Here is a 22,965-nt window from a genome sequence, read left to right as displayed (position 1 = left end):
ATTTGGCGCCAAGCTCGCTGATTGGTCGCGGCTGGCGTCCGCGACCCATTAGCACAGCAGTGTTTAAGTGTGGCGGCAAGATCGGTGATTGGTCGCGGCCGCTATTTAAATGTGGTGCCCAAATTGGTGATTGGTCGCGGGCAGCGGCCGCGACCAATCAGCAGAGCGGTGTTTAACTTTAGCGCCAAGATCACTGATTGGTCGTGTGCGGAGAGCGCGACCAATCAGCGAATCGTATTGGTGAGGAGCGAGGAGCGGAATCGTATTAGTGAGGACCGGGGAGCGCCGCTGCCTGTGCGGATACTTCCACTGCGAGAACACGGGACATGAGCGACTGCTCGCAGCAGAAGTATCCCGACCCGCAGCGCCGCTCCCCGGTCCTCCCTTCACACCCTAGCCGCTGATGTCCCCACAGTATCCGCATGGTGTTACAAAGGTCCGGACATTTGTGTTAAAAATCGCTGATTGGTCGCAGGCACTGCCCGCAACTAATCACCGATTTGGGCGCCACATTTAAATAGCGTCCGCGACCAATCAGTACAGCGGTGTTTAAATGTGGAGCCAAGATCGGTGATTGGTCGCGGCCGATATTTAAATTTGGCGCCCCAATTGGTGATTGGTCGCGGGCAGCGCCCGCGACCAATCAGCGATTTTTAACACAAATGTCCGGACCTTTGTAACACCATGCGGATACTGTGGGGAGATCAGCGGCTAGGGTGTGAAGGGAGGACCGGGGAGCGGCGCTGCGGGTCCGGATATTTCTGCTGCGAGCGCCCGCTCATGTCCCGGGTTCTCGGAGCGGAAGTACCCGCACAGGCAGCGCCGCTGACATCCAATTGGTCACGGCCGCTATTTAAATCTGCCGCACAAATCGGTGATTGGTCGCTGTCTTGGCCCGCGATCAATCACTGATTTTGGCGCCAAAGTTAAACACTATTGTGCTGATTGGTCGCGGACGCTGACCGCGACCAATCACCGATTTGGGCGCCAAATTTAAATATCGGCCGCGACCAATCACCGATCTTGGCTCCACATTTAAACACCGCTGTGCTGATTGGTCGCGGCCGATATTTAAATTTGGCGCCCAAATCGGTGATTGGTCGCGGGCAGCGTCGGCGACCAATCAGCACAGCGGTGCTTAAGTTTTGCGCTAAGATCAGTGATTGGTTGGGTTCGAAGACCGCGACCAATCATCGAATCGTCTTGGTGAGTACCGGGGAGCGGCGCTGCCTCTGCGGCTACTTCCGCTGCGAGAACCCGGGACATGAGCGGGCGCTCGCAGGAAAGTATCCCGACCCGCAGCGCCGCTCCCCAGTCCTCCCTTCACACCCTAGCCGCTGATGTCCCCAGCGGTCCTTCCGCTGCTACCGGCCGGGAGATGAGCGCCTCGCGCCGCTCATCTCCCGGCTGCATCTCCGTCCCGCAGATGGGTCCGGCGGTCGGGTTCCTTCCGCTGCTACCTGCCGGGAGATGAGCTCCTTCCCGCAAATGAGCTGCTAGCGGCCGCCATCTTTTTTCAGAAATTCCGCGGTGCTGATTGGCCGCTGGCGGACCAATGAGCGACGCGGGATTTCCTGGACAGACAGACAGACAGACACACAGACAGACAGACAGACAGACGGGATAAGACGATTATATATATAGATTTTTCACACGTATCTGTTGCAGAAAATACACAGTGTTATATAGTATCAGCAAAGTGAAGAGATTTCTGATGTCTCATGCACACGTTGCTTATTTTTTCCTTGCAGAATTGAAGCAGATTCATGTCTGCAGCATGACAATTTTTGCAGCGTATTTCACCCATACTAATGTGTCTGGAAAACAACAAATAAACATGAGAAAAACATGTAAAGAAGGTGGCAAATACACAAGTGTTTTATGCAGCGTTTTTCCTGCCAACACCTCAAGATTAACAGTGGACTGTTCCTACAGTGAATGAAGATCCGTTATTACTAGAATAATATAGGTTTATATCCAAAGCAGATACAGTGGGGAAAAAAAGTATTGTCAGCCATCAATTGTGCAAGTTCTCCCACTTAAAAAAAAATTTCTTTCCAAATCAGACAATGTGATTTTCAGGATTTGTTTTCTCATTTTGTCTCTCATAGTTGAGGTCTACTTATGATGTCAATTACAGGCCGCTCTCATCTTTTTAAGAGGGAGAACTTGCACAATTGGTGGCTGACTAAATACTTTTTTTCCCCACTGTACATAAATAACCGCCAAGGTATTAGCTAATAGGGAGGCAAAGATAGTGGGTAAATTAATACATAAAGAACAAATTAGATTTGTCTCAGGAATCTAAACTCGAATATACATCTGTTTTATTTTCGATTATTGTCTTCCATCCAGATAATGAAGGTGCTGGGGGATCTTGTCATTAGATGCTGCAATAGCATTTGATTGCATGGAATGGGCTGATTTGGGGGAAATATTGGATAGACTTGGCCCAGAATGTATTAGGTGGATTAGACTCTAATATACAAATCCCCAAGAGAAGGTGGTGGATATTAGACATTAAATATATCACATAAGATGGAAGCCTATATAGAAGCAAATGTGTTAAATCAACTTAGCAAAATAGTAAAAATGTGGAGGGACAAGGACGTATCAATCTGATTAAAATGTATTTGTTCTTTATGTTTATTTAAAAAAAAATTCCCCTCTTTGCTACCTAGTGACTGATTGTAGCTAGAAATGTATATTAAAGCGACCTTCCACCCTGAGACTGAAAAGTGACTATACTTTGTTATTGTACAGTCACCCTTCCTGACGCCCTTCTTTTACCCGCGCTACCTCCATTGCTTAGATCTGTGTTCTGTTCCTCCAACCTCCAAGATGGCGGCTACATTGGTAAGTGTAAACCGCGTCTTCCCTGTCTTTTGTGAGATGGGAAAGGAAATGCAGAAGAGGTATGGATTAGATTTATCATTGCAATCTCTGTGCCTCTATGGCCATCAACTTGGAAGCAGGAGGAAAAGAGCGCCGATCTCAGCAGAGGAGGCAGTGGGGAGCAAATGGAGGGCACCAGGGAGAGTGCCTATACATGTGAAACGTACAGTGGCTACCGAAAGTATTCAGCCCCCTTTACATTTTTCACTTTTTGTTTCATTGCAGCCATTTGATAAATTCTAAAATGTTCATTTTTTTATCTCATTAAAGTACACTCTGCACCCCATCTTGACTGAAAAAAAACAGAAATGTAGAAATATTTGCAAATTTATTAAAAAAGAAAGACTGAAATATCACATGGTCATTCAGACCCTTTGCTCAGTATTCAGTAGAAGCACCCTTTTGAGCTAGTACAGCCATGAGTCTTCTTGGGAATGATGCAACAAGTTTTAGTTAAACACAGCTGGACTCTAGAGATACTACAGAGATATCCTGGATGAAAACCTATTCAAGAGTGCTCTGGACCTCAGACTTGACCCAAAGATTCACCTTCCAACAAGACAATGACCCTAAGAACACAGCTAAAGTAACAAAGGAGTGGCTTCAGAACAACTCTGTGACCATTCTTGACTGGTATAGCCAGAGCCCTGACCTAAACCCAATTGATCATCTCTGGAGTGACCTGAAAATGGCTGTCCACCAACGTTCACCATCCAACCTGACGGAACTGGAGAGGATCTGCAAGGAAGAATGGCAGTGGATCCCCAAATCCAGGTGTGAAAAACTTGTTGCATCATTCCCAAGAAGACTCATGGCTGTACTAGCTCAAAAGGGTGCTTCTACTCAATACTGAGCAAAGGGTCTGAATACTTATGACCATGTTTTTCTTTTTTAATAAATTTACAAAAAGTTCTACATTTCTGTTTTTTTCAGTCAAGATTGGGTGCAGAGTGTACTTTAATTAGAAAACAAATGAACTTTTTAGAATTTACCAAATGGCTGCAATGAAACAAAGAGTGAAACATTTAAAGGGGTCTGAATACTTTCTGTACCCACTGTATACCCACTTCTCAGTCTCAGGGGCAGAGGCCCTTTAAGTCTGTGGCAGGATAATATTAGAGTAGAGCTGTAATTGCTTCCTAAGGCAGTACCTTAATATATGACAATCACTGTGCTACCAGTATTATTCTGCACATAAATGATACTGTCTCCATTTTGTTAGAAAATAATTAACCCTTTGTGCTAAAGTGAATAGTAAATTCTAGGCTGTTTTCAATTAACAACATAGAGCAATATGTTTACATAGATGCAAACTCCAATGCTAATCAAAACTGAATTCTCCGCTACAGTTACAAAATAACCAGCACATTATACATGGACAATAAATTGTTTTCTAATGTATTGTCTTATTTCTGTTTGCCCTTTTAGGAGACAGCGGTGTGCGGCCATCTCTCCCCGGCAGCACAATCTCTGATAACATCAAGAGATTAGATTTTCATCAGGTGCTTGGCCGGGGAAGCTTTGGAAAGGTAAGATCCTACAACATTACGAGCACATATTGTATAGTGTTTGCCATACAATATAGGATGATGAGTGAAGTACAGAATAACACTGTTAATAACCATCTTAGATCTCCAGGTTCAGGTGTTTTTGACGGAGGCAAATGCAGGGTGCTTTCCAAATAAGTTGCTACTTATATCAATGTAATAGTGTTTTTTGGTAGTCAGTGGGTTAAAGTGTTTTTTTCTGGTGCCTCTAACTTCTGCACTAGTAAGATGGAGGCGCTGCTGATGTTGTACCCACTGGTGCCTGCGCCTTGGAAACTTGCATGGCCAGCTGATAGCAACATGTATTTTTCAATACAAGTGCACGATCCTATTGGCTGTGCAAGTGTGGGACAGGCACCTGTTCAGACAACATCATGCAGAAGTGAGACCTGCTGTAGAAACTCTACGTGTAAATATCTGACTAGAGCACCTCCATCCACATGCTAGCTGTGTCCTCTACATGGAATATGGAAGAAGGAGCCCTGGTCAGATGAGACCAAAGTTAACCTTTTTTGGGTTAAATGTAAAATACTACTTATTGAGGAAAACTAACACTGCAGATCAACCTGAACACACCATCCCCACAGTCAAACATTGTGGCGGCACCATGCTGTGCAGATGCTTTTCTTTAGCAGGTACAGTAAATATGGCCAGAGTTGATCGGAAGATGGATGGAGCTAAATACAGTGCAATCCTGGAGGAAAACCTGTTAGAGACTGCAAGAACTTGAGACTAAGGCGAATGTTCAGGACAACGACCCTAAACATACTGCCAGAGCTACAATGGAATGGATTAGATCAAAGCATATTCATGTGTGTTAATGGCCCAGTCAAAGTCCAGGCCTAAATACCCTTGAGAGATTATGGCGAGACTTGAAAATTGCTGCTCACAGACGCCTCCATCCAATCTCACTGAGCTAGAGCGAGATTACAAAGAAGAATGGGAGAAAAATTCAGCCTCTAGATGTGCAAAGCTGGTAGAGACAGACCCTAAAAAACTTTTAACAGTAATTGAAGTGAAAAGTGGTCCTATAAAGTACTGGGTGACTGAATACAAATGCACATCACAATTTTCAGATTTATATTTTTAAAATATTTAGAAACCATGTATCATTTCCTTTACACTTCACAAATACTTGTAACTGTGTTGGTACATCACATAAAATCCCAATAATATACATTTAAGTTTGTGGTTGTAACTTGAAAAAAATGTTGAAAAATTCACAGGGTATGAATACTTTTTCAAAGCATTGTACATATTGTACATCTACATGTATATAGATATGTGTATATATATGTGTGTACTGAGAATTACATTTATTAAACTTAGTGTCCAGGATTAAAACATAATCATAATTAAAAAATTCTAACAGCAGGAATTACATTAAATATACATGACCAATGCTTATATCCCCGCTTATCCAGTGATCTTTGCTTACTTTGCGGCAGTGGTGACATCTCATACATTCTGCTGATTAATAACCAATGACTGGTCTCTATGGTTTTGTCCAATAAATAGAGACATCCTCAATGCCAGGCTCATACTGTTCTCTGATGTTACACCAAAAATGGAATTTAGAACAAGCCTTTTAACCCCTTAATAACATCTGACGTACTAATACGCGTCTGTGCCCTGGGACTTAAGAGCCAGACCCGTATTAGTACGTCATCGCGATCGCACACAGGCTGTGCGGGCGCGATCGCCGCCGGGTGTCAGCTGATTGTCACAGCTGACACCCGGTACTATGTGCAGGGAGCGGTCCTGCACCGCTCCCAGCACATTAACCCCCGAGATGCTGCGATCGAAGTCGATCAAAGTCGATCGCGGCATTGCGGGGGCAAGGGGAGGTGATCGGCGATACTCACCTCCTCTTCCGGCTTCCAGCGCAGTCTGCAAAGGCTTCCCGGGTGTTGCCATGACGACCCGATGTCGTCATGACAACATCCGGGTCACCAGATTGCAGGAAGATTGCTTGGACATGCGCAGTGCATCTCCAAGCAATCTTCACACTGTGCACTTCTGACAGCCTTCATGGCATAGGGATGGTGCTCCATTCCTGTGCCATGCAGGCGATCAGAAAAAAAAAAGTGAAAGTCCCAGAGTGGGACAAAGTAATAAAGTGTATAAACTGTGTGAAAGTGGGAAAAAAAAAAAAAAAATGTGCAAAAATATTATAAAAAAAAAAAAAAAAAATACACCAAAAATAAAAATATAATGTACCCATCAATAAATATTATTATAAAAAAAATAAAAAAAAAACAATAAAAGTACACATATTTGGTATCGCCGCGTCCGGAACAACCTGACCTATAAAACTGTCCCACTAGTTAACCCCTTCAGTGAACACGGTAAAAAAAAAAAAAAAAAAACGAAGCAAAAAACAATGCTTTATCACCATACCGCCAAACAAAAAGTGGAATAACACGCGATCAAAAAGACGCATATAAATAAAAATGATACCGCTGAAAACGTCATCTCGTCCCGCAAAAAACAAGCCGCCATATAGCTCCATCAGCCGAAAAATAAAAAAGTTATAGCTCTCAGAATAAAGCGATACTAAAAAATATTTTTTTCTATAAAATAGCTTTTATTGTGTATAAGCGCCAAAACATAGAAAAATGATACAAATGTGGTACCGCTGTAAACGTACTGACCCGAAGAATAAAGCTACCTCATCAATTTTACCACACGCGGAACGGAATAAAAAAAAAAAAAAAAACAATTCCTGAATTGTTGGTTTTTGTTTATTCTGCCTCCCAAAAATCGGAATAGAAAGCGATCAAAAAATGTCACGTGCCTGAAAATGGCACCAATAACAACGTCAAGTCATCCCGCAAAAAACGAGCCGTCACATGACTGTCTGCCAAAATCTGGAAAAATTATAGCTCTCAAAATATGGCGATGCATAAACTAGATTTTACAAAAAATGCGTCTTTTAGTGTGTGACAGCTGTCAGTCATAAAAACCCCATATGATTCTGGCATTGCTGTAATCACACCGACCCGAAGAATAAAGTCGTCTAATCACTTATACCGCACAAGGAACGGCGTCAAAAATAAACTCTTGGGTTAGGATTGGGCTAGGGTTAGGGCTGGGTTTGGGGCTAGGGTTGTGCTGGGGCTAGGGTTGTGCTGAGGCTAGGGTTGTGCTGGGGCTAGGGTTGTGCTAGGGTTAGGGCTGGGGTTGGGATTTTTTTCAAAAGTAAGAGAAAAAGATGACGATATGGCGACTAGTGTTGAGAGCAAGTGCTCGCTACTTGAGTTTGCATCGGGTGCTCTGGTATGCATTGAGTATCGTGGGTATTTGAGTGACATACTCGAGTCTCTGCCCCATATGCTTCGCGGCCAAAAAACTTTACGGGGATTGCCTGCCATGCACGAGCGATCCCCGCATGTTTTTTTTTGGGTGTCTAATAACCGTGAAACATGCGGAGCAGGGACTCGAGCATGTCACTCGAGCACACGCTGTACATGGTGCATACCTGAGTACCCGATGCAAACTCAAGTAGCGAGCACTTGCGCTCAAGAATAATGACAACTTATTCAATATGATGACCTAATGTAAACAAATAATGTGCCGTACCTCTGGGTTCAAAATGTTCACTATACACCTTAATAAAATCCTTGAGGGGTATAGTTTCCAAAATGGGGAAACTTGTGGGGGAGCTCCACTGTTTAGGCACATCACGGGCTCTCCAAACGCGACATGGTGTCCGCTAACAAATTGAATGGAAAATCGGATCAAATTGTTAGCGGACGCCATGTTGCGTTTGGAGAGCCCCTGTGTGCCCAAACATTGGAGCTCCCCCACAAGTGACCCCATTTTGGAAACTAGACCCCCCAAGGCACCTATCTAGATGCATAGTGAGCTCTTGGAACCCCCAGGTGCTTCACAAATTGATTCGTAAAAATGAAAAAGTGAAAAAAAAAAACACGTTTTCATTTTTATGAATCAATTTGTGAAGCACCTGGGGTTCCAAGTGCTCACTATGAATCTAGATAGGTGCCTTGGGGGGTCTAGTTTCCAAAATGGGGTCACTTGTGGGGGAGCTCCAATGTTTGGGCACACAGGGACTCTCTAAGTGCAACATGGTATCCGCTAACAAATTGAATGGAAAATCGGCTCAAATTGTTAGCGGACACCACATTGCGTTTGGAGAGCCCCTCTGTGCCCAAACTTTGGAGCTCCCCCACAAGTGACCCCATTTTGGAAACTAGACCCCCCAAGGCACCTTTCTAGATGCATAGTGAGCACTTGGAACCCCCAGGTGCTTCACAAATTGATTCGTAAAAATGAAAAAGTGAAAAAAAAAACACTTTTTCATTTTTATGAATGAATTTGTGAAGCACCTGGGGTTCCAAGTGCTCACTATGAATCTAGATAGGTGCCTTGGGGGGTCTAGTTTCCAAAATGGGGTCACTTGTGGGGGAGCTCCAATGTTTGGGCACACAGGGACTCTCCAAATGCAACATGATATCCGCTAACAAATTGTCGGCTCAAATTGTTAGCGGATATCATGTTGCATTTGGAGAGTCCCTGTGTGCCCAAACATTGGAGCTCCCCCACAAGTGACCCAATTTTGGAAACTAGACCCCCCAAGGCACCTATCTAGATGCATAGTGAGCACTTGGAACCCCAGGTGCTTCACAAATTGATTCATAAAAATGAAAAAGTGTTTTTTTTTTCACTTTTTCATTATTATGAATCAATTTGTGAAGCACCTGGGGGTTCCAAGTGCTCACTATGCATCTAGAAAGGTGCCTTGGGGGGTCTAGTTTCCAAAATGGGGTCACTTGTGGGGGAGCTCCAAAGTTTGGGCACAGAGGGGCTCTCCAAACGCAATGTGGTGTCCGCTAACAATTTGAGCCGATTTTCCATTCAATTTGTTAGCGGATACCATGTTGCATTTAGAGAGTCCCTGTGTGCCCAAACAATGGAGCTCCCCCACAAGTGACCCCATTTTGGAAACTAGACCCCCCAAGGCACCTATCTAGATGCATAGTGAGCACTTGGAACCCCTAGGTGCTTCACAAATTGATTCGTAAAAATGAAAAAGTGTTTTTTTTTTCACTTTTTCATTATTACGAATCAATTTGTGAAGCACCTGGGGGTTCCAAGTGCTCACTATGCATCTAGAAAGGTGCCTTGGGGGGTCTAGTTTCCAAAATGGGGTCACTTGTGGGGGAGCTCCAAAGTTTGGGCACAGAGGGGCTCTCCAAACGCAATGTGGTGTCCGCTAACAATTTGAGCCGATTTTCCATTCAATTTGTTAGCGGATACCATGTTGCATTTAGAGAGTCCCTGTGTGCCCAAACATTGGAGCTCCCCCACAAGTGACCCCATTTTGGAAACTAGACCCCCCAAGGCACCTATCTAGATGCATAGTGAGCAGTTGGAACCCCCAGGTGCTTCACAAATTGATTCATAAAAATGAAAAAGTGTTTTTTTTTTCACTTTTTCATTGTTACGAATCAATTTGTGAAGCACCTGGGGTATCCAAGTGCTCACTATGCATCTAGATAGGTGCCTTGGGGGGTCTAGTTTCCAAAATGGGGTCACTTGTGGGGGAGCTCCAATGTTTGGGCACACAGCGGCTCTCCAAACGCAACATGGTGTCGCTAACAATTTGAGCCAATTTTGCGTTAAATTTGTTAGCGGACACCATGTTGCATTTAGAGAGCCGCTGTGTGCCCAAATATTGGAGCTCCCCAACAAGTGACCCCATTTTGGAAACTAGACCACCCAAGGCACCTATCTAGATGCATAGTGAGCACTTGGAACCCCAGGTGCTTCACAAATTGATTCATAAAAATGAAAAAGTGTTTTTTTTTTCACTTTTTCATTGTTACGAATCAATTTGTGAAGCACCTGGGGGTTCCAAGTGCTCACTATGCATCTAGATAGGTGCCTTGGGGGGTCTAGTTTCCAAAATGGGGTCACTTGTGGGGGAGCTCCAATGTTTGGGCACACAGGGACTCTCTAAATGCAACATGGTGTCCTCTAACAAATTTAACAGAAAATCTGCTCAAATTGTTAGCGACACCATGTTGCGTTTGGAGAGCCGCTGTGTGCCCAAACATTGGAGCTCCCCCACAAGTGACCCCATTTTGGAAACTAGACCCCCCAAGGCACCTATCTAGATGCATTGTGAGCACTTGGAACCCTCAGGTGCTTCACAAATTGATTCATAAAAATGAAAAAGTGTCTTTTTTTTCATTGTTACGAATCAATTTGTGAAGCACCTGGGGGTTCCAAGTGCTTACTATGCATCTAGAAAGGTGCCTTGGGGGGTCTAGTTTCCAAAATGGGGTCACTTGTGGGGGAGCTCCAAAGTTTGGGCACACATGGGCTCTCCAAACACAACATGGCGTCCGCTAATTATTCAAGCAAATTTTACAATCAAAAAGTCAAATGGCGCTCCTTCCCTTCCGAGCCCTGCCGTGCGCCCAAACAGTGTTTTTTCCCCAAATATTGGGTATCTGCGTGCCCAGGGGAAATTGCACAACAAATTTTGGGGTCCATTTTTTCTTGTTACCCCTGTGAAAATAAAAAAAATTGGGTCTAAAGTAACATTTTTGTGAAAAAAGTTAAATGTTCATTTTTTTCTTCCACATTCAAAAAATTCCTGTGAAGCACCTGAAGGGTTAATAAAGTTCTTGAATGTGGTTTTGAGCACCTTGAGGGGTGCAGTTTTTAGAATGGTGTCACTTTTGGGTATTTTCTGTCATAAAGACCTCTCAAAGTGACTTCAAATGTGATGTGGTCCCTAAAAAAATGGTTTTGTAAATTTTGTTGGAAAAATGAGAAATCGCTGGTCAACTTTTAACCCTTATAGCTCCCTAACAAAAAAAATTTTGGTTCCAAAATTGTGCTGATGTAAAGTATACATGTGGGAAATGTTATTTATTAACTCTTTTGTGTGACATATCGCTCTGATTTCAGGGCTTAAAAATTCAAATTTTGAAAATTGCAAAATTTTCAAAATTTTCGCCAAATTTCCGTTTTTTTCACAAATAAACGCAAGTGATATCGAAGAAATTTTTCCACAATCATGAAGTACAGTATGTCACGAAAAAACAATCTCAGAATCAGGGGGATCCGTTGAAGCGTTCCAGAGTAATTACCTCATAAAGTGACAGTGGTCAGAATTGTAAAAATTGGCCCGGTCATTAACGTGCAAACCACCCGCGGGGCTTAAGGGGTTAATACTGTTACTGCCAACTCTCAGAATTTCAGGGACATTCCTGGAAAAATGGAAGAGTTCCTTAAAGAAGTTGTCCACTACTTTCACATTGATGCCCTATCTGTAGGATAGGGTATCAATGTATGATCGGCCAGGGACCCGCACCCAGCACCCCGGCCGATCAGCTGTCATCGGTGCCGGCGGCTGCCGTCTGGAAGTCCTTACCTGCGGTGCTTGGCCGTCCATCTGTAGTGGCCGCCGCGGGGTACTGCACATCCGCTTCCCATTGAATTGAATAGGAGGCGGATGTGCAGTAACAAGCGCCGGCCACTGCAACTTGACGGCTAAGCACCGCAGGTAAGCACCTCCTGCCGGCGGCCGCCGATGGCTCCAATAACAGCTGGCCGATCGCCGGCTGATCATACCGATCGCCGGCTGATCACCGATAACAGCTGGCTGATCGCCGGCCGATCATACATTGATGCCCTATCGTACAGATAGAGCATCAATGTGAAAGTAGTGGACAACTCCTTTAATGAAAAGCCAACAAATTTCCCAATGTATATGTAGCACCCTGAGGATTCGGCTGCTACAGGGGTATTGCACCTCAACCCAGAGGTGTGATATTCCACTCCCGGGTAAGGATGGAGTGTGGAGCTGAGCTCAGTTAGCTGCATGCACTACACACATCCCATTTCCGGGGAACAGACCGATGGTACTCCCACTAGAGAAATGTGCAGGTACGACAGTGTCTGTTCCTGGCTGGAGTGGGAGGGGGGTGGAACATCCCAGTAGTGTAGGGGCAGATAGGGGGAGCAGCCTGGGTAAAGCTAGGAGCTCATTGGGTGCTGGTCACCTGAGCTCACACATAGAGGGAGTATTTAAGGTGGGCACCATCTTAGATCAGGGTCAGTCTGTGAGACGTCAGTCAGTCAGTCAGCCTGTGAGTCAGTCAGACAGTCTGTCTGAGAGCCTGAGAAGCAGAGCAGAGGAGAAGAGAGAGAGACCCAGAGGCGCAGAGGGGACCCCAAGAGCCCATAAGAGAGCTAATAGGGTGAAGGGTCGGCAACAGGGTACCGGATCCCAAGCTGGCAGAGGCTACAGCACACCTTAGCCAGGAACCGGAGGTCGTGGGCAGGATCTGCCACGATCACCCACTAAATCCACCCGGAAGGCAGACCAAGAATAGGGTCAGGGAGCCCAGAGGAGGCTTGACCAACAAGAGGCCCGAGGGAGCCGGACTTAGGTGGATCCCTGGTGGGAACGGCCAGAAGAAGGGAGAGACAGAAAGGAGCTCAGGACCACACTCCGGAGTTGCCTGGGAGTTGACCGAGTCCAGGACCTGGTGGACGCAGCACGGCTTGGGTGGTCACTGCTGTACACAGTGACCCGAGCAACACCAGTAAGTAAAACCCTGGAACTGCATTTTATGCCTCTGAGTCTCCTTGCTGCACCTTCACAACCACCATCCTCCACGGCTGACCCCCTGAGGCTATACCCCTCCCGTTGGGGGTTATACTACCTAAGCTGCACTCACATCATCAGCCTCAGTGAACCCTGCTGCAGCGGCGGCCGTATTGACCGCAAATCAACGGGTGGCGTAGTCGACACAAAAGAACATCTAGTAACATCATAAGGACTGCCACACACTGAGCTTGACACCCTGGGCACGGACCGGGTCACAGCCACTCGGAGACTACAACCCCTATCTGATCCGGATCCGGGTATCCCCAACAACACTGGCCCAGGGGGCGCGTCAACTTTGGCGTAGTCGGCAGGATAACGTGCCCGCAACAACCGGGTACTGCGTGCCTGAAGAAAAGTACACCGTTACCTCAAAAAGAAGTCTCCTGCCGGTTCCGGAGGGTCCCCGCCATCGGGCCCCATCACAGGTTGTTTCCCGCCGGTTGTCCGCCATTTGCAGCTTTTTCCCGCCATTTCCAAGGATTTCCCGCCTTGGAAGAGCGGACGCCATTATGGGCGTGCCAGAGGGTGGCAAGAGGCCACCTCCCATCGTGGGCCAGGTCGAAGAATGGCGCCAAAAGCGGAAACCGCGCCCACCAACAGAGACTGTGATGCTGGAAGTGTCCATCAGCGTGAGAGAACTGCCCCTGGAACTGAAGTTGCCCCGGGACCACCCTCAATGTGGGCAGAGACAGAACAAGAGAACAAAGATGGGTGTCGCCTGGAGCAGTCTGGAGAGAGCGCACCCGGAGACAAGACGTCTGGAAGAGAGTCCAGAGAGAGCCTACCCGGAGACGGAGGGAGAGTCAGGCAGCACCGACCCAGTGGTCAGGAGCCTGTTGCAGGTCGCCACTCCAGAAGGCCTGCTGGAGATCCTGGCACAGCTCCCCCGAGACCGGGAGTGTGCACAGACCGCGTTGGAGGGCCTCGCACGGAGGATGGCCCGGGTGCAGCGAGAGACGTTGGCGGAGTGGAACCGAGAGATGGCCCAGCAGACCGAAACCCGTCAGCGGAGCACGCCACCTGAGACGAGGAGACAGACCGCCTCTGAGGATGGCGCAGGAGGAATGAAGGCAGGAGACGGCGCCGAGAAGGGAGCTGAACGGACGGAGGCAGGTAAAGGGGACGTCTCTACCCCGAGCCGGGAAACCGCGTGCCTGCCCCAGCTCCCCGTCGCAGAGCCCGAAATTCCCCCTGCCGTGCCCGTCGCTGCATCGTCACCGCCGCCGACTAGGCCTCAACCGGAAACCGCGGCCGCGACCCCTGTGACGTCACACGCCTCGACCTCGAGCGTGGCCAAGCAGGAAATACCACCGGCCTGGTCGCAAGGCCTAGTACCTCCGGGCGCCGCAATACCAACAGCGCCCCCTACCTCCGCGGAGCCACCGGCCTGGCCGCAGGGCCGAATAACCACGGGCGCCGCCGTTCTTACGGTGCCCTTTGCCTTTAGGGTGCCCCAAGCCTGGTCGCAAGGCCTGGTCGACCCGGGCGCCACTACCATCAACGCGCCCTCAACATCTAGAGTGCCGCACCTGGGTGAAAATCTATTTGCCCAGCATACGTGCCCGGATGGGCAGCCCTTTATATGGCCACCGGAGTTTCACCATCCCCGACTCCGGAAAGAGAGACCCCTAGACGAACCCCTGATTCCGGTTCCGAAGCCCGTAAAGAGGACCTCGCCCCCGCTGGAGGAGGCACAGTTTGAGTGGGACCCCACCGGAGGAGACCTCATGGGGTTCACTCAGGAGACTCGGGCGGCCGCAGCGGAGCGTGCAGAGTGCTGCCGCCAGCAGCTCGAGGTCTTCGAGAAGGAGCGGAGAGAGAGGCGGGTCCGGGAACAGCTAGCACAGATAAGGAGCGCGGAGCAGAAGAGCCGGACCAGGAGGAATCCCCGTGCAGCACATGGTCCCCCTTCCACCGGGACTGTGATAAAATTCAACATGCAGCACGGATGGGGCTTTATTAGAGACCATCAGACCCCCGGCGACGTCTTTGTAACCCGCAGAGACGTAGAAAGCCATCTGCCGGAGGGACACAGAGGTCGTGACCTGTATGTAGGGGACGAGGTCACCTTCACCCGGCACAAGTGTGCCAAAGGACCCTACGCCCTCCATGTGCATCGCCTGACGGAGGAGGAGCTGCGGTGTGAGGAGGAGCAAGAGGACCCGGACGGGTCTGAAGAATCTAAAGAAGGAGCAGGAGGACGCCGTCGTTGAAGTACGGTAGAGAGAGACTGTACATAGTTACCCGTCAGGGTATAAGAACTGTTCTAGTTAAAATATAGTCCCCGTTGGGACCAGCCAATTGAACTGATGCCCGTGTGTCCCTAGTTCCTAATACCTGGCCGAGGACTGAGAGCGGCCATATCCCCTTGTGTATGGTTGCGCTTCCTAAAGCGCCCCCTACTGGTTTTATAGGGAACTGTTTTATTCCAAGAGAGACTGTAGCACTTTACCCGGTCACAAGTTGCACCGTGACCGGAGGAACCAGAAACAAGAATGTTATTTATGAAAAGTTTTTATATGAAGAGTTTATTGCTGCTGATGATGTATATGATGTTTTATATGTTTATGTTTTGAAAAAAAATTGTATGTTTTGGATGTTTTTTTTATATTTTACAGCCCGAGGACGTGCTGTGATTTACCAGGGGGGAATGTAGCACCCTGAGGATTCGGCTGCTACAGGGGTATTGCACCTCAACCCAGAGGTGTGATATTCCACTCCCGGGTAAGGATGGAGTGTGGAGCTGAGCTCAGTTAGCTGCATGCACTACACACATCCCATTTCCGGGGAACAGACCGATGGTACTCCCACTAGAGAAATGTGCAGGTAGACAGTGTCTGTTCCTGGCTGGAGTGGGAGGGGGGTGGAACATCCCAGTAGTGTAGGGGCAGATAGGGGGAGCAGCCTGGGTAAAGCTAGGAGCTCATTGGGTGCTGGTCACCTGAGCTCACACATAGAGGGAGTATTTAAGGTGGGCACCATCTTAGATCAGGGTCAGTCTGTGAGACGTCAGTCAGTCAGTCAGCCTGTGAGTCAGTCAGACAGTCTGTCTGAGAGCCTGAGAAGCAGAGCAGAGGAGAAGAGAGAGAGACCCAGAGGCGCAGAGGGGACCCCAAGAGCCCATAAGAGAGCTAATAGGGTGAAGGGTCGGCAACAGGGTACCGGATCCCAAGCTGGCAGAGGCTACAGCACACCTTAGCCAGGAACCGGAGGTCGTGGGCAGGATCTGCCACGATCACCCACTAAATCCACCCGGAAGGCAGACCAAGAATAGGGTCAGGGAGCCCAGAGGAGGCTTGACCAACAAGAGGCCCGAGGGAGCCGGACTTAGGTGGATCCCTGGTGGGAACGGCCAGAAGAAGGGAGAGACAGAAAGGAGCTCAGGACCACACTCCGGAGTTGCCTGGGAGTTGACCGAGTCCAGGACCTGGTGGACGCAGCACGGCTTGGGTGGTCACTGCTGTACACAGTGACCCGAGCAACACCAGTAAGTAAAACCCTGGAACTGCATTTTATGCCTCTGAGTCTCCTTGCTGCACCTTCACAACCACCATCCTCCACGGCTGACCCCCTGAGGCTATACCCCTCCCGTTGGGGGTTATACTACCTAAGCTGCACTCACATCATCAGCCTCAGTGAACCCTGCTGCAGCGGCGGCCGTATTGACCGCAAATCAACGGGTGGTGTAGTCGACACAAAAGAACATCTAGTAACATCATAAGGACTGCCACACACTGAGCTTGACACCCTGGGCACGGACCGGGTCACAGCCACTCGGAGACTACAACCCCCATCTGATCCGGCTCCGGGTATCCCCAACAACACTGGCCCAGGGGGCGCGTCATATACTCTTCAAAATATATTCACCTCTCCTCTTTCCTGCAGTGGTCTTAACTCCCGGGCATCACTGCAGCATAAGACCTGACACCAGTGGGGCTGTGGAGTGAAAAGGATTTTAGGATCAGGGTGAAGTGTCTGCAAATGTAGTCTCAGGTCTGTGCTGCAGATTAAGGTGTATTTACACTGCGCAGTTATAAGGAACCAGTGGAAACAGGCTGACGATCGCCCGACAAACAAGCAAAATGCTCTTTCATAGGGTAAAATGATCTTTTGATTTGCTTAAATGATCATCGATCTCGGTAGCACATCGTTTGTGTGAACAGGACTCGTGCTGCTCCCAACATTGACAGGTCAGGGGTCTGTGGTAATGGGGAAATTAGACTTCAAACTAGAGTCTGGAGGATATTGAGACTCGGTGCCTAGGGCAGTATAATTTATAAGTACATCCCTGAATGTTTGACTGTCAGAAGACGCCAATATGAGTGTGCAATGCACTTTATATTTCCATGTTTTCCACAGATTTCTATGGTAACTGTATACATCCTTATACAAAGAGCTCCCCCTAGTGGTGCTTGCTAACAGACATTATTTTTAATGGCTACATAGGAATCTATACACTATTTCTACTGCTAATAAAGAAATGCACAAATACAAAAAATTTATATTAGTTTAGCAGGACTAATGATGATAACACAGCTAATAATACTAGAAACATTGTCATCAGTTCAATAATTTTTGTTGGTAGTCAATTGAAACTTTGTATAATTAGCACAACTTAAGCAGAATCAGGACTGCTTCCATTCAGTTTAATAGTCGTCAATAAACAGTCATTTATCTCCTTGCCTCAGAGGGTAGCGCTCATCAGACCCTCAAGTTTACAGCTTTGTCAGCTTAGATGGACACAGAATGGAATTAACTATTGTACTAACAATTTAGAAGGAACCTGTCATGTGACAAATCCTATTAACCTACAGCTATGGCGTTAATCTGCAGTTTAGTAGTGCTTTATAGCCATGCGGCCGCTGCAGTGAAAGCCTGGCTGCCAGGGGAAATAAACTTTATTCCACTCGGCAGCTTCCAGCCTTCAGTCATAGAGGCGCGGCTTCAGTCATTGGTCAGTATACAGTTAACAGCGGCTATAAGCCCCGGAACTGACTGACAGCCGTCTCAGCAGGTGCATCAGTGCAGTCAGCTGTCAGTACAATTAGTAAAAGTAGATATTTATACAGGACATTTTGTGCATTGGACAACCCCTTTTATTGGTGCTTAGGAAGCAACCTACTCCACCAAACCTCATCTTGGCTGAGCTACAAAACTGCCCACAAGCAGCTACAAAGCTCACAGCTGATTTCACCACTGGGCTACAATAATAACTGTATAATTAGGCAGCAAAGAGAAGCAAATGGCTCTGTGGGGGCGCTGCTGGTGGTACCCAGGTAAAAAATGCATTCCGCATAGGAAATTCAACGCTTTTACACCTGCACCATGGTCTTTGATGCCATCATCTATATACAGTTCTGCACCCCCACACAGTCTTTTTATATTTGCCACGCGTGATAGCGTGGCAAATCAGGGTGGAGACAATTTTTTCGCGCGAACAAGCCGGAATCCCGAACACAAACCCGAATTTGAAATGCCAAGCAAATTCGCTGAACACTAATTACGAGTGCGTGTGCAGGAGCATGTGAGGGACATTGCTGCTGCCCGGACAGCGAACGACACCACAGAACTAAAAACTATCCCCCGACACTTCAAGATGCACCATGACTGTAGCCCCAAACCCTTCCAGGTGCGAGGAATTGACCTTGTTCCCCCTCGCATACGGGAAGGAGATATAGGCAAACGTCTGGCCCAGCGTGAGACCAGATGGATCGCCACCTTGGGGACGATGACTACATCAAGTTTAAACAAAGTACTTAGTTTTTCGTCCTTTCTATGATTGATACACTAGCCACCATCACCATCTGGCTTAGTAGTTTGCGTGTTATTTAACTTTGTTTTTAATATTTTGGTCTTATTTTGTTTTAATTACTCATCACTTTTTTCTTGTGAATCTACCTGCAGCTTGTTCCATTATCTCATGTTCATAGTCTGTGACTGGTCTCCGTATGCAAATTTTCTGGTGAATTGAGGAATCATATATATACAATTGACATCTATATTGAATTGAGGATTCATAGACATATAATTTAACATCTATATGGAAGATACACGGATGATTTCTGGGATGGACATCGGACGGCATTTTATACTTACTATGTATTTTGCCATTGTGTAAATGGGCACATTTAATTATTTATTGTATTATCAATGTATAGTCGCAAGAGGATGATGTTCCACTAATTAATGTTGTTATCATTCCCCTTTTTGTTTTTTGTCATCCTCCATCGATTTTCATTTATTTCTTATTTTTCATGATAGTGAGTAATGTTTTATCTTCTAATATTTCATTGAGTGATGACCAGTCTTTTTCTAAATATTATATTTACTTATACTCACCATGGGATCGGTGTGCGCGTGCCCTCTTCCCTGCTCCGTGAGCGCCCTGCTCCACGGCGTCTCTATGTTGGTCTCGGCATGTGTGGGTGTCATCAGGTCTCTCAGCCTGCCGTGATTGGCTTGACGGCCGGGGGTGGGCGTGCCGCGGGTGCGGTGATCGGCGCATGCTTCACTCAGTCGCTCTCATTTGTGAATCAGTAACCATGTGAGGTATTAACATTCCTCCCTACCTTCCCCTTGAGAAAGCGTGCAGTCGGCATGCGAAACGTGCGTAGTGTCGCAGCACTTACAGCCTCCACAACCCGGGTCAGACTCTCCTTGCCACTATGGGTAAGGATTACTCCTATCGAACCTTGTAGTGTTAAATTAGGGTGCAATTACTACTCTGGGAATACAGGGCAAAATGGATTAAATATCTATTCTTGCACCCCTCTACCTGCCCCATGATTATATCATTTTGAGTGATTACCATTTAATTATATTGATTGGGATCTTTGGTCTGTACCTGAACTTTTCATGTTACCATGTAGTCTATCTCCTGTCCACTTTTTTTCTGATTTTAAACTGCATACAATAAAGTAGATATTTTTAAACTACTCCTGTTGTTTCTCCTGTCAATATACAATTCTTAAGGAGTACTTGAATACTAATTTTGAATAACTAATTATGCCCATGGAATTTTTTCTAATTAACTTATGTAAAGGGGTTGTTTGGCCTCAGGGTACAATGTGCGTGTTGTCAAGATTCTCCGGTGCCAGCGCCAGGAACGGGCGAGAGCATAACTGAAGGTGTGCAATGTGCATACATGTGGTCACGTGCCAACGAGACGTGTGCAGTCTTGCTCTATGCAACTGAATGGAGCGAGGCCGGATAAATGACCACCCGCTCCTGACACTGGAGAATCCTCACTAGTCTGTAGTCACATAAAGTGTCTGCAGACTTTTTACCCCAAGGCCGGACAACCCCTTTAATGAAGATCACCAATAAATGAACATTCTTTTCTAGGTGGTGCTGGCGGAAGATAGATATACCCGCCAGCAATTTGCTGTAAAAGTCATCACAAAGAGGGACCTGCTAGCTGAAGGAGAGGAGCGCGCGATGGTGGAGCGACGTGTGTTACAACTTGCATCTGGCAGCCCCTTCCTTCTTCATGGCACATTCGCCTTTCAGACCAAGGTAAAATTGTGACCAGTTCATTAATATTGGATAAACCATAAAGTGCACTCATCTCTATACACGGAATATATCCACATTTATATATGGTGTTTAACATTTCAGCATTGACAACATTTTAATGTCCTGCTCCTTGTATGTGTAGCTGTCACCTACTTTGGGAACACTGGACAAACCCTGGGGGCCAGGCAATCTGCCTAGAAATATGATGCTGACGGTTAACTTTTTGGGTTTCTCTATTGAAATTTATGGAAAATCTTGGAGTGGTCCAACTGGCTCCCAAAATCTGAAGTCATTTGTCCACCCCTATGGATGTCATTCTTATTGAGTACCTCACAATGGTGAGAAATGCAGAAGTCAACATTACAGTGAGAAGGAATGCCGTACATTTAGCCCATCACATTCTACATTTGTAGCTATATCCACTATATGTGTATACTTAGAATAGCCAATAAACACATAGTAAAAAGAAGAAAGTATCATTATTGCTATTATTATGTAACTATATCTTCATGAGTTAGTGGAATAGAGCTCGACCACAGAAGAAATCACAGAAGAAATAACTGATTATTGAGTGTTAGTAAATGTATGGACGCTACAATGACTTTATCATACGACTGATCTCTACGTCTTGTCTGACAGGAGCTTGTGCTTCTTGGGATGGAGTATGTCACCTGTGGCGAATTCAACCATCTCCTGATGAGGAAGGGGTGTCTTGACATCCCCAGTGCACGGTACAGTAGTCACAGTCTAAGCAATACAGCTATGTATTTTCCATATGAGACTGACTAGATTGATTAGATTGTTAGCTCTAAGGTTCAGGTAAACTCATATCTTCCATTCACAGGGATGTTTTTAGTGAAACACTTAGGAAAATATGGCTGCTTTCTTTTCCACTAAAAATAGCACCACACCTGTCCACAGGTTGTGAATGGTATCGCAGCTCATCCTCATTCACTTTAGTGATATGACGTTATTTTTTTAAAGAAAGCCGCCATGTTTTTCTGATCCTGGATAACCCTTTAACAACATATACATTTACACTGTAATGGTGGAAATTGTGTTTCCTTATAGGCAAAAAGGAACTTAAAGAGGTTCTCCACTACTTTACCATTTATCCTTAGGATAGGACATCAATGTCTGATCGGTGGGCGTGCAACACCCGGTACCTCTGTCAATCATCTGTTTACGGTGTCGGCGGTGGCCAGAACTGACCAGTTACAGAACTGCGCAGTACAGCTCCGTCTACCGTTTAGTGGCCGTGGTCGGGTACTGCACGTCCGCTCCCTATTCAAATCAGTATGGGGTTGATGTGCAGTACCCGACCGCGGACACTGTACAGAAACAGCTATGTATTTGAAGGAGAAGATAAAAAAAAGTGATCGGTAGACATGTTACACTTTTAAGATTTTTCTTTTTTTTTTCCTTATTATTGGGATTGTCCGTTAATACCTGTGTTCCTAATATTCAGATGAGCAGGTCCAGGTGCACTATAATCAGTGCGATATGTGCGACTCTCCTATTGAACCATAAAAATATAAAATCCTGACAAGTCCTGCCTGTCTAGTCTATTGAGCAGTGTATATTTCTGAGTTTCTCTTCCACTAAATACTATTCTCTCCTCTTCTCTTTCGGCCAGATTCTACGCCGCGGAACTTGTGTGTGGAATTCAACACCTGCATTCTAAGGGCATCATCCACCGGTAACTAGAAATACATCTAATCCTCCACCACCAGTGATGCCTATAGCTATACTCAGCATTACTGAGAATTATAGAGCAGACACTGATAAGAATCCATTTGTCTTCTTCTTCACAGAGACCTCAAGCCTTCTAACATCTTGGTGGCTGCGACGGGCCATATAAAGATTGCCGACTTCGGTCTGGCAGTTGAGAACATCTATGGAGACCGGACAGCCACCGAATACGCTGGGACACCAGGCTTCATGGCTCCTGAGATGCTGGCTGCGGAGGAGTACAATGCTGGGGTAGACTGGTATGCATTTGGCATCATTTTGAACATCATGATTACCAGCAGGTCCAAATACCATCGAGGACTATTCAACGCTTCCAGCAAGGAGGCGAAGAACATCATTAAAAAGGTCAGTGGTATATATTACGTGTCATGTATTATTGTAAATTTCAGAATAAAAACACTAATATATAGCTTTTTTTAAAAAAAATATTGTTTTTTATTATTTTTTATTTTATTTATGAAGCTGTTATATTAATTAATTTATTTTTTCTTCTTTTGTAGCTCCTCCGGGAAGATCCTGCCAGGCGTCTCGGAGTCAATGGCAACATCAGAGCCCATAGGTTTTTCCAGCGTATTGACTGGGACTCGGTGGAATCCCTTACAATGT

At 46.4% G+C, this 22,965-nt stretch overlaps 1 protein-coding gene across 1 annotated transcript in view; it reads right to left on the bottom strand.

Annotated features, from left to right (window-relative positions):
• Positions 1 to 22,770: 22,770 nt before the first annotated feature.
• LOC141265365 (protein MON2 homolog) overlaps positions 22,771 to 22,965 on the bottom strand; it is a 31,118-nt gene continuing 30,923 nt past the window's right edge. The window contains exon 8 of the mRNA XM_073678373.1: positions 22,771 to 22,965. This exon is cut by the window's right edge and continues 15 nt beyond it. Within this exon, the coding sequence (XP_073534474.1) occupies positions 22,957 to 22,965 (9 nt within the window). The 3' untranslated portion in view covers positions 22,771 to 22,956.

Source organism: Phyllobates terribilis, unplaced genomic scaffold, assembly GCF_046119375.1.
Source record: "Phyllobates terribilis strain yellow unplaced genomic scaffold, ASM4611937v1 Scaffold_4__5_contigs__length_816908805, whole genome shotgun sequence".
NCBI lineage: Eukaryota > Metazoa > Chordata > Amphibia > Anura > Dendrobatidae > Phyllobates > Phyllobates terribilis.
Note: the sequence above shows the minus strand (reverse complement) of the source record. Positions and strands in the feature narration are given on the sequence as shown.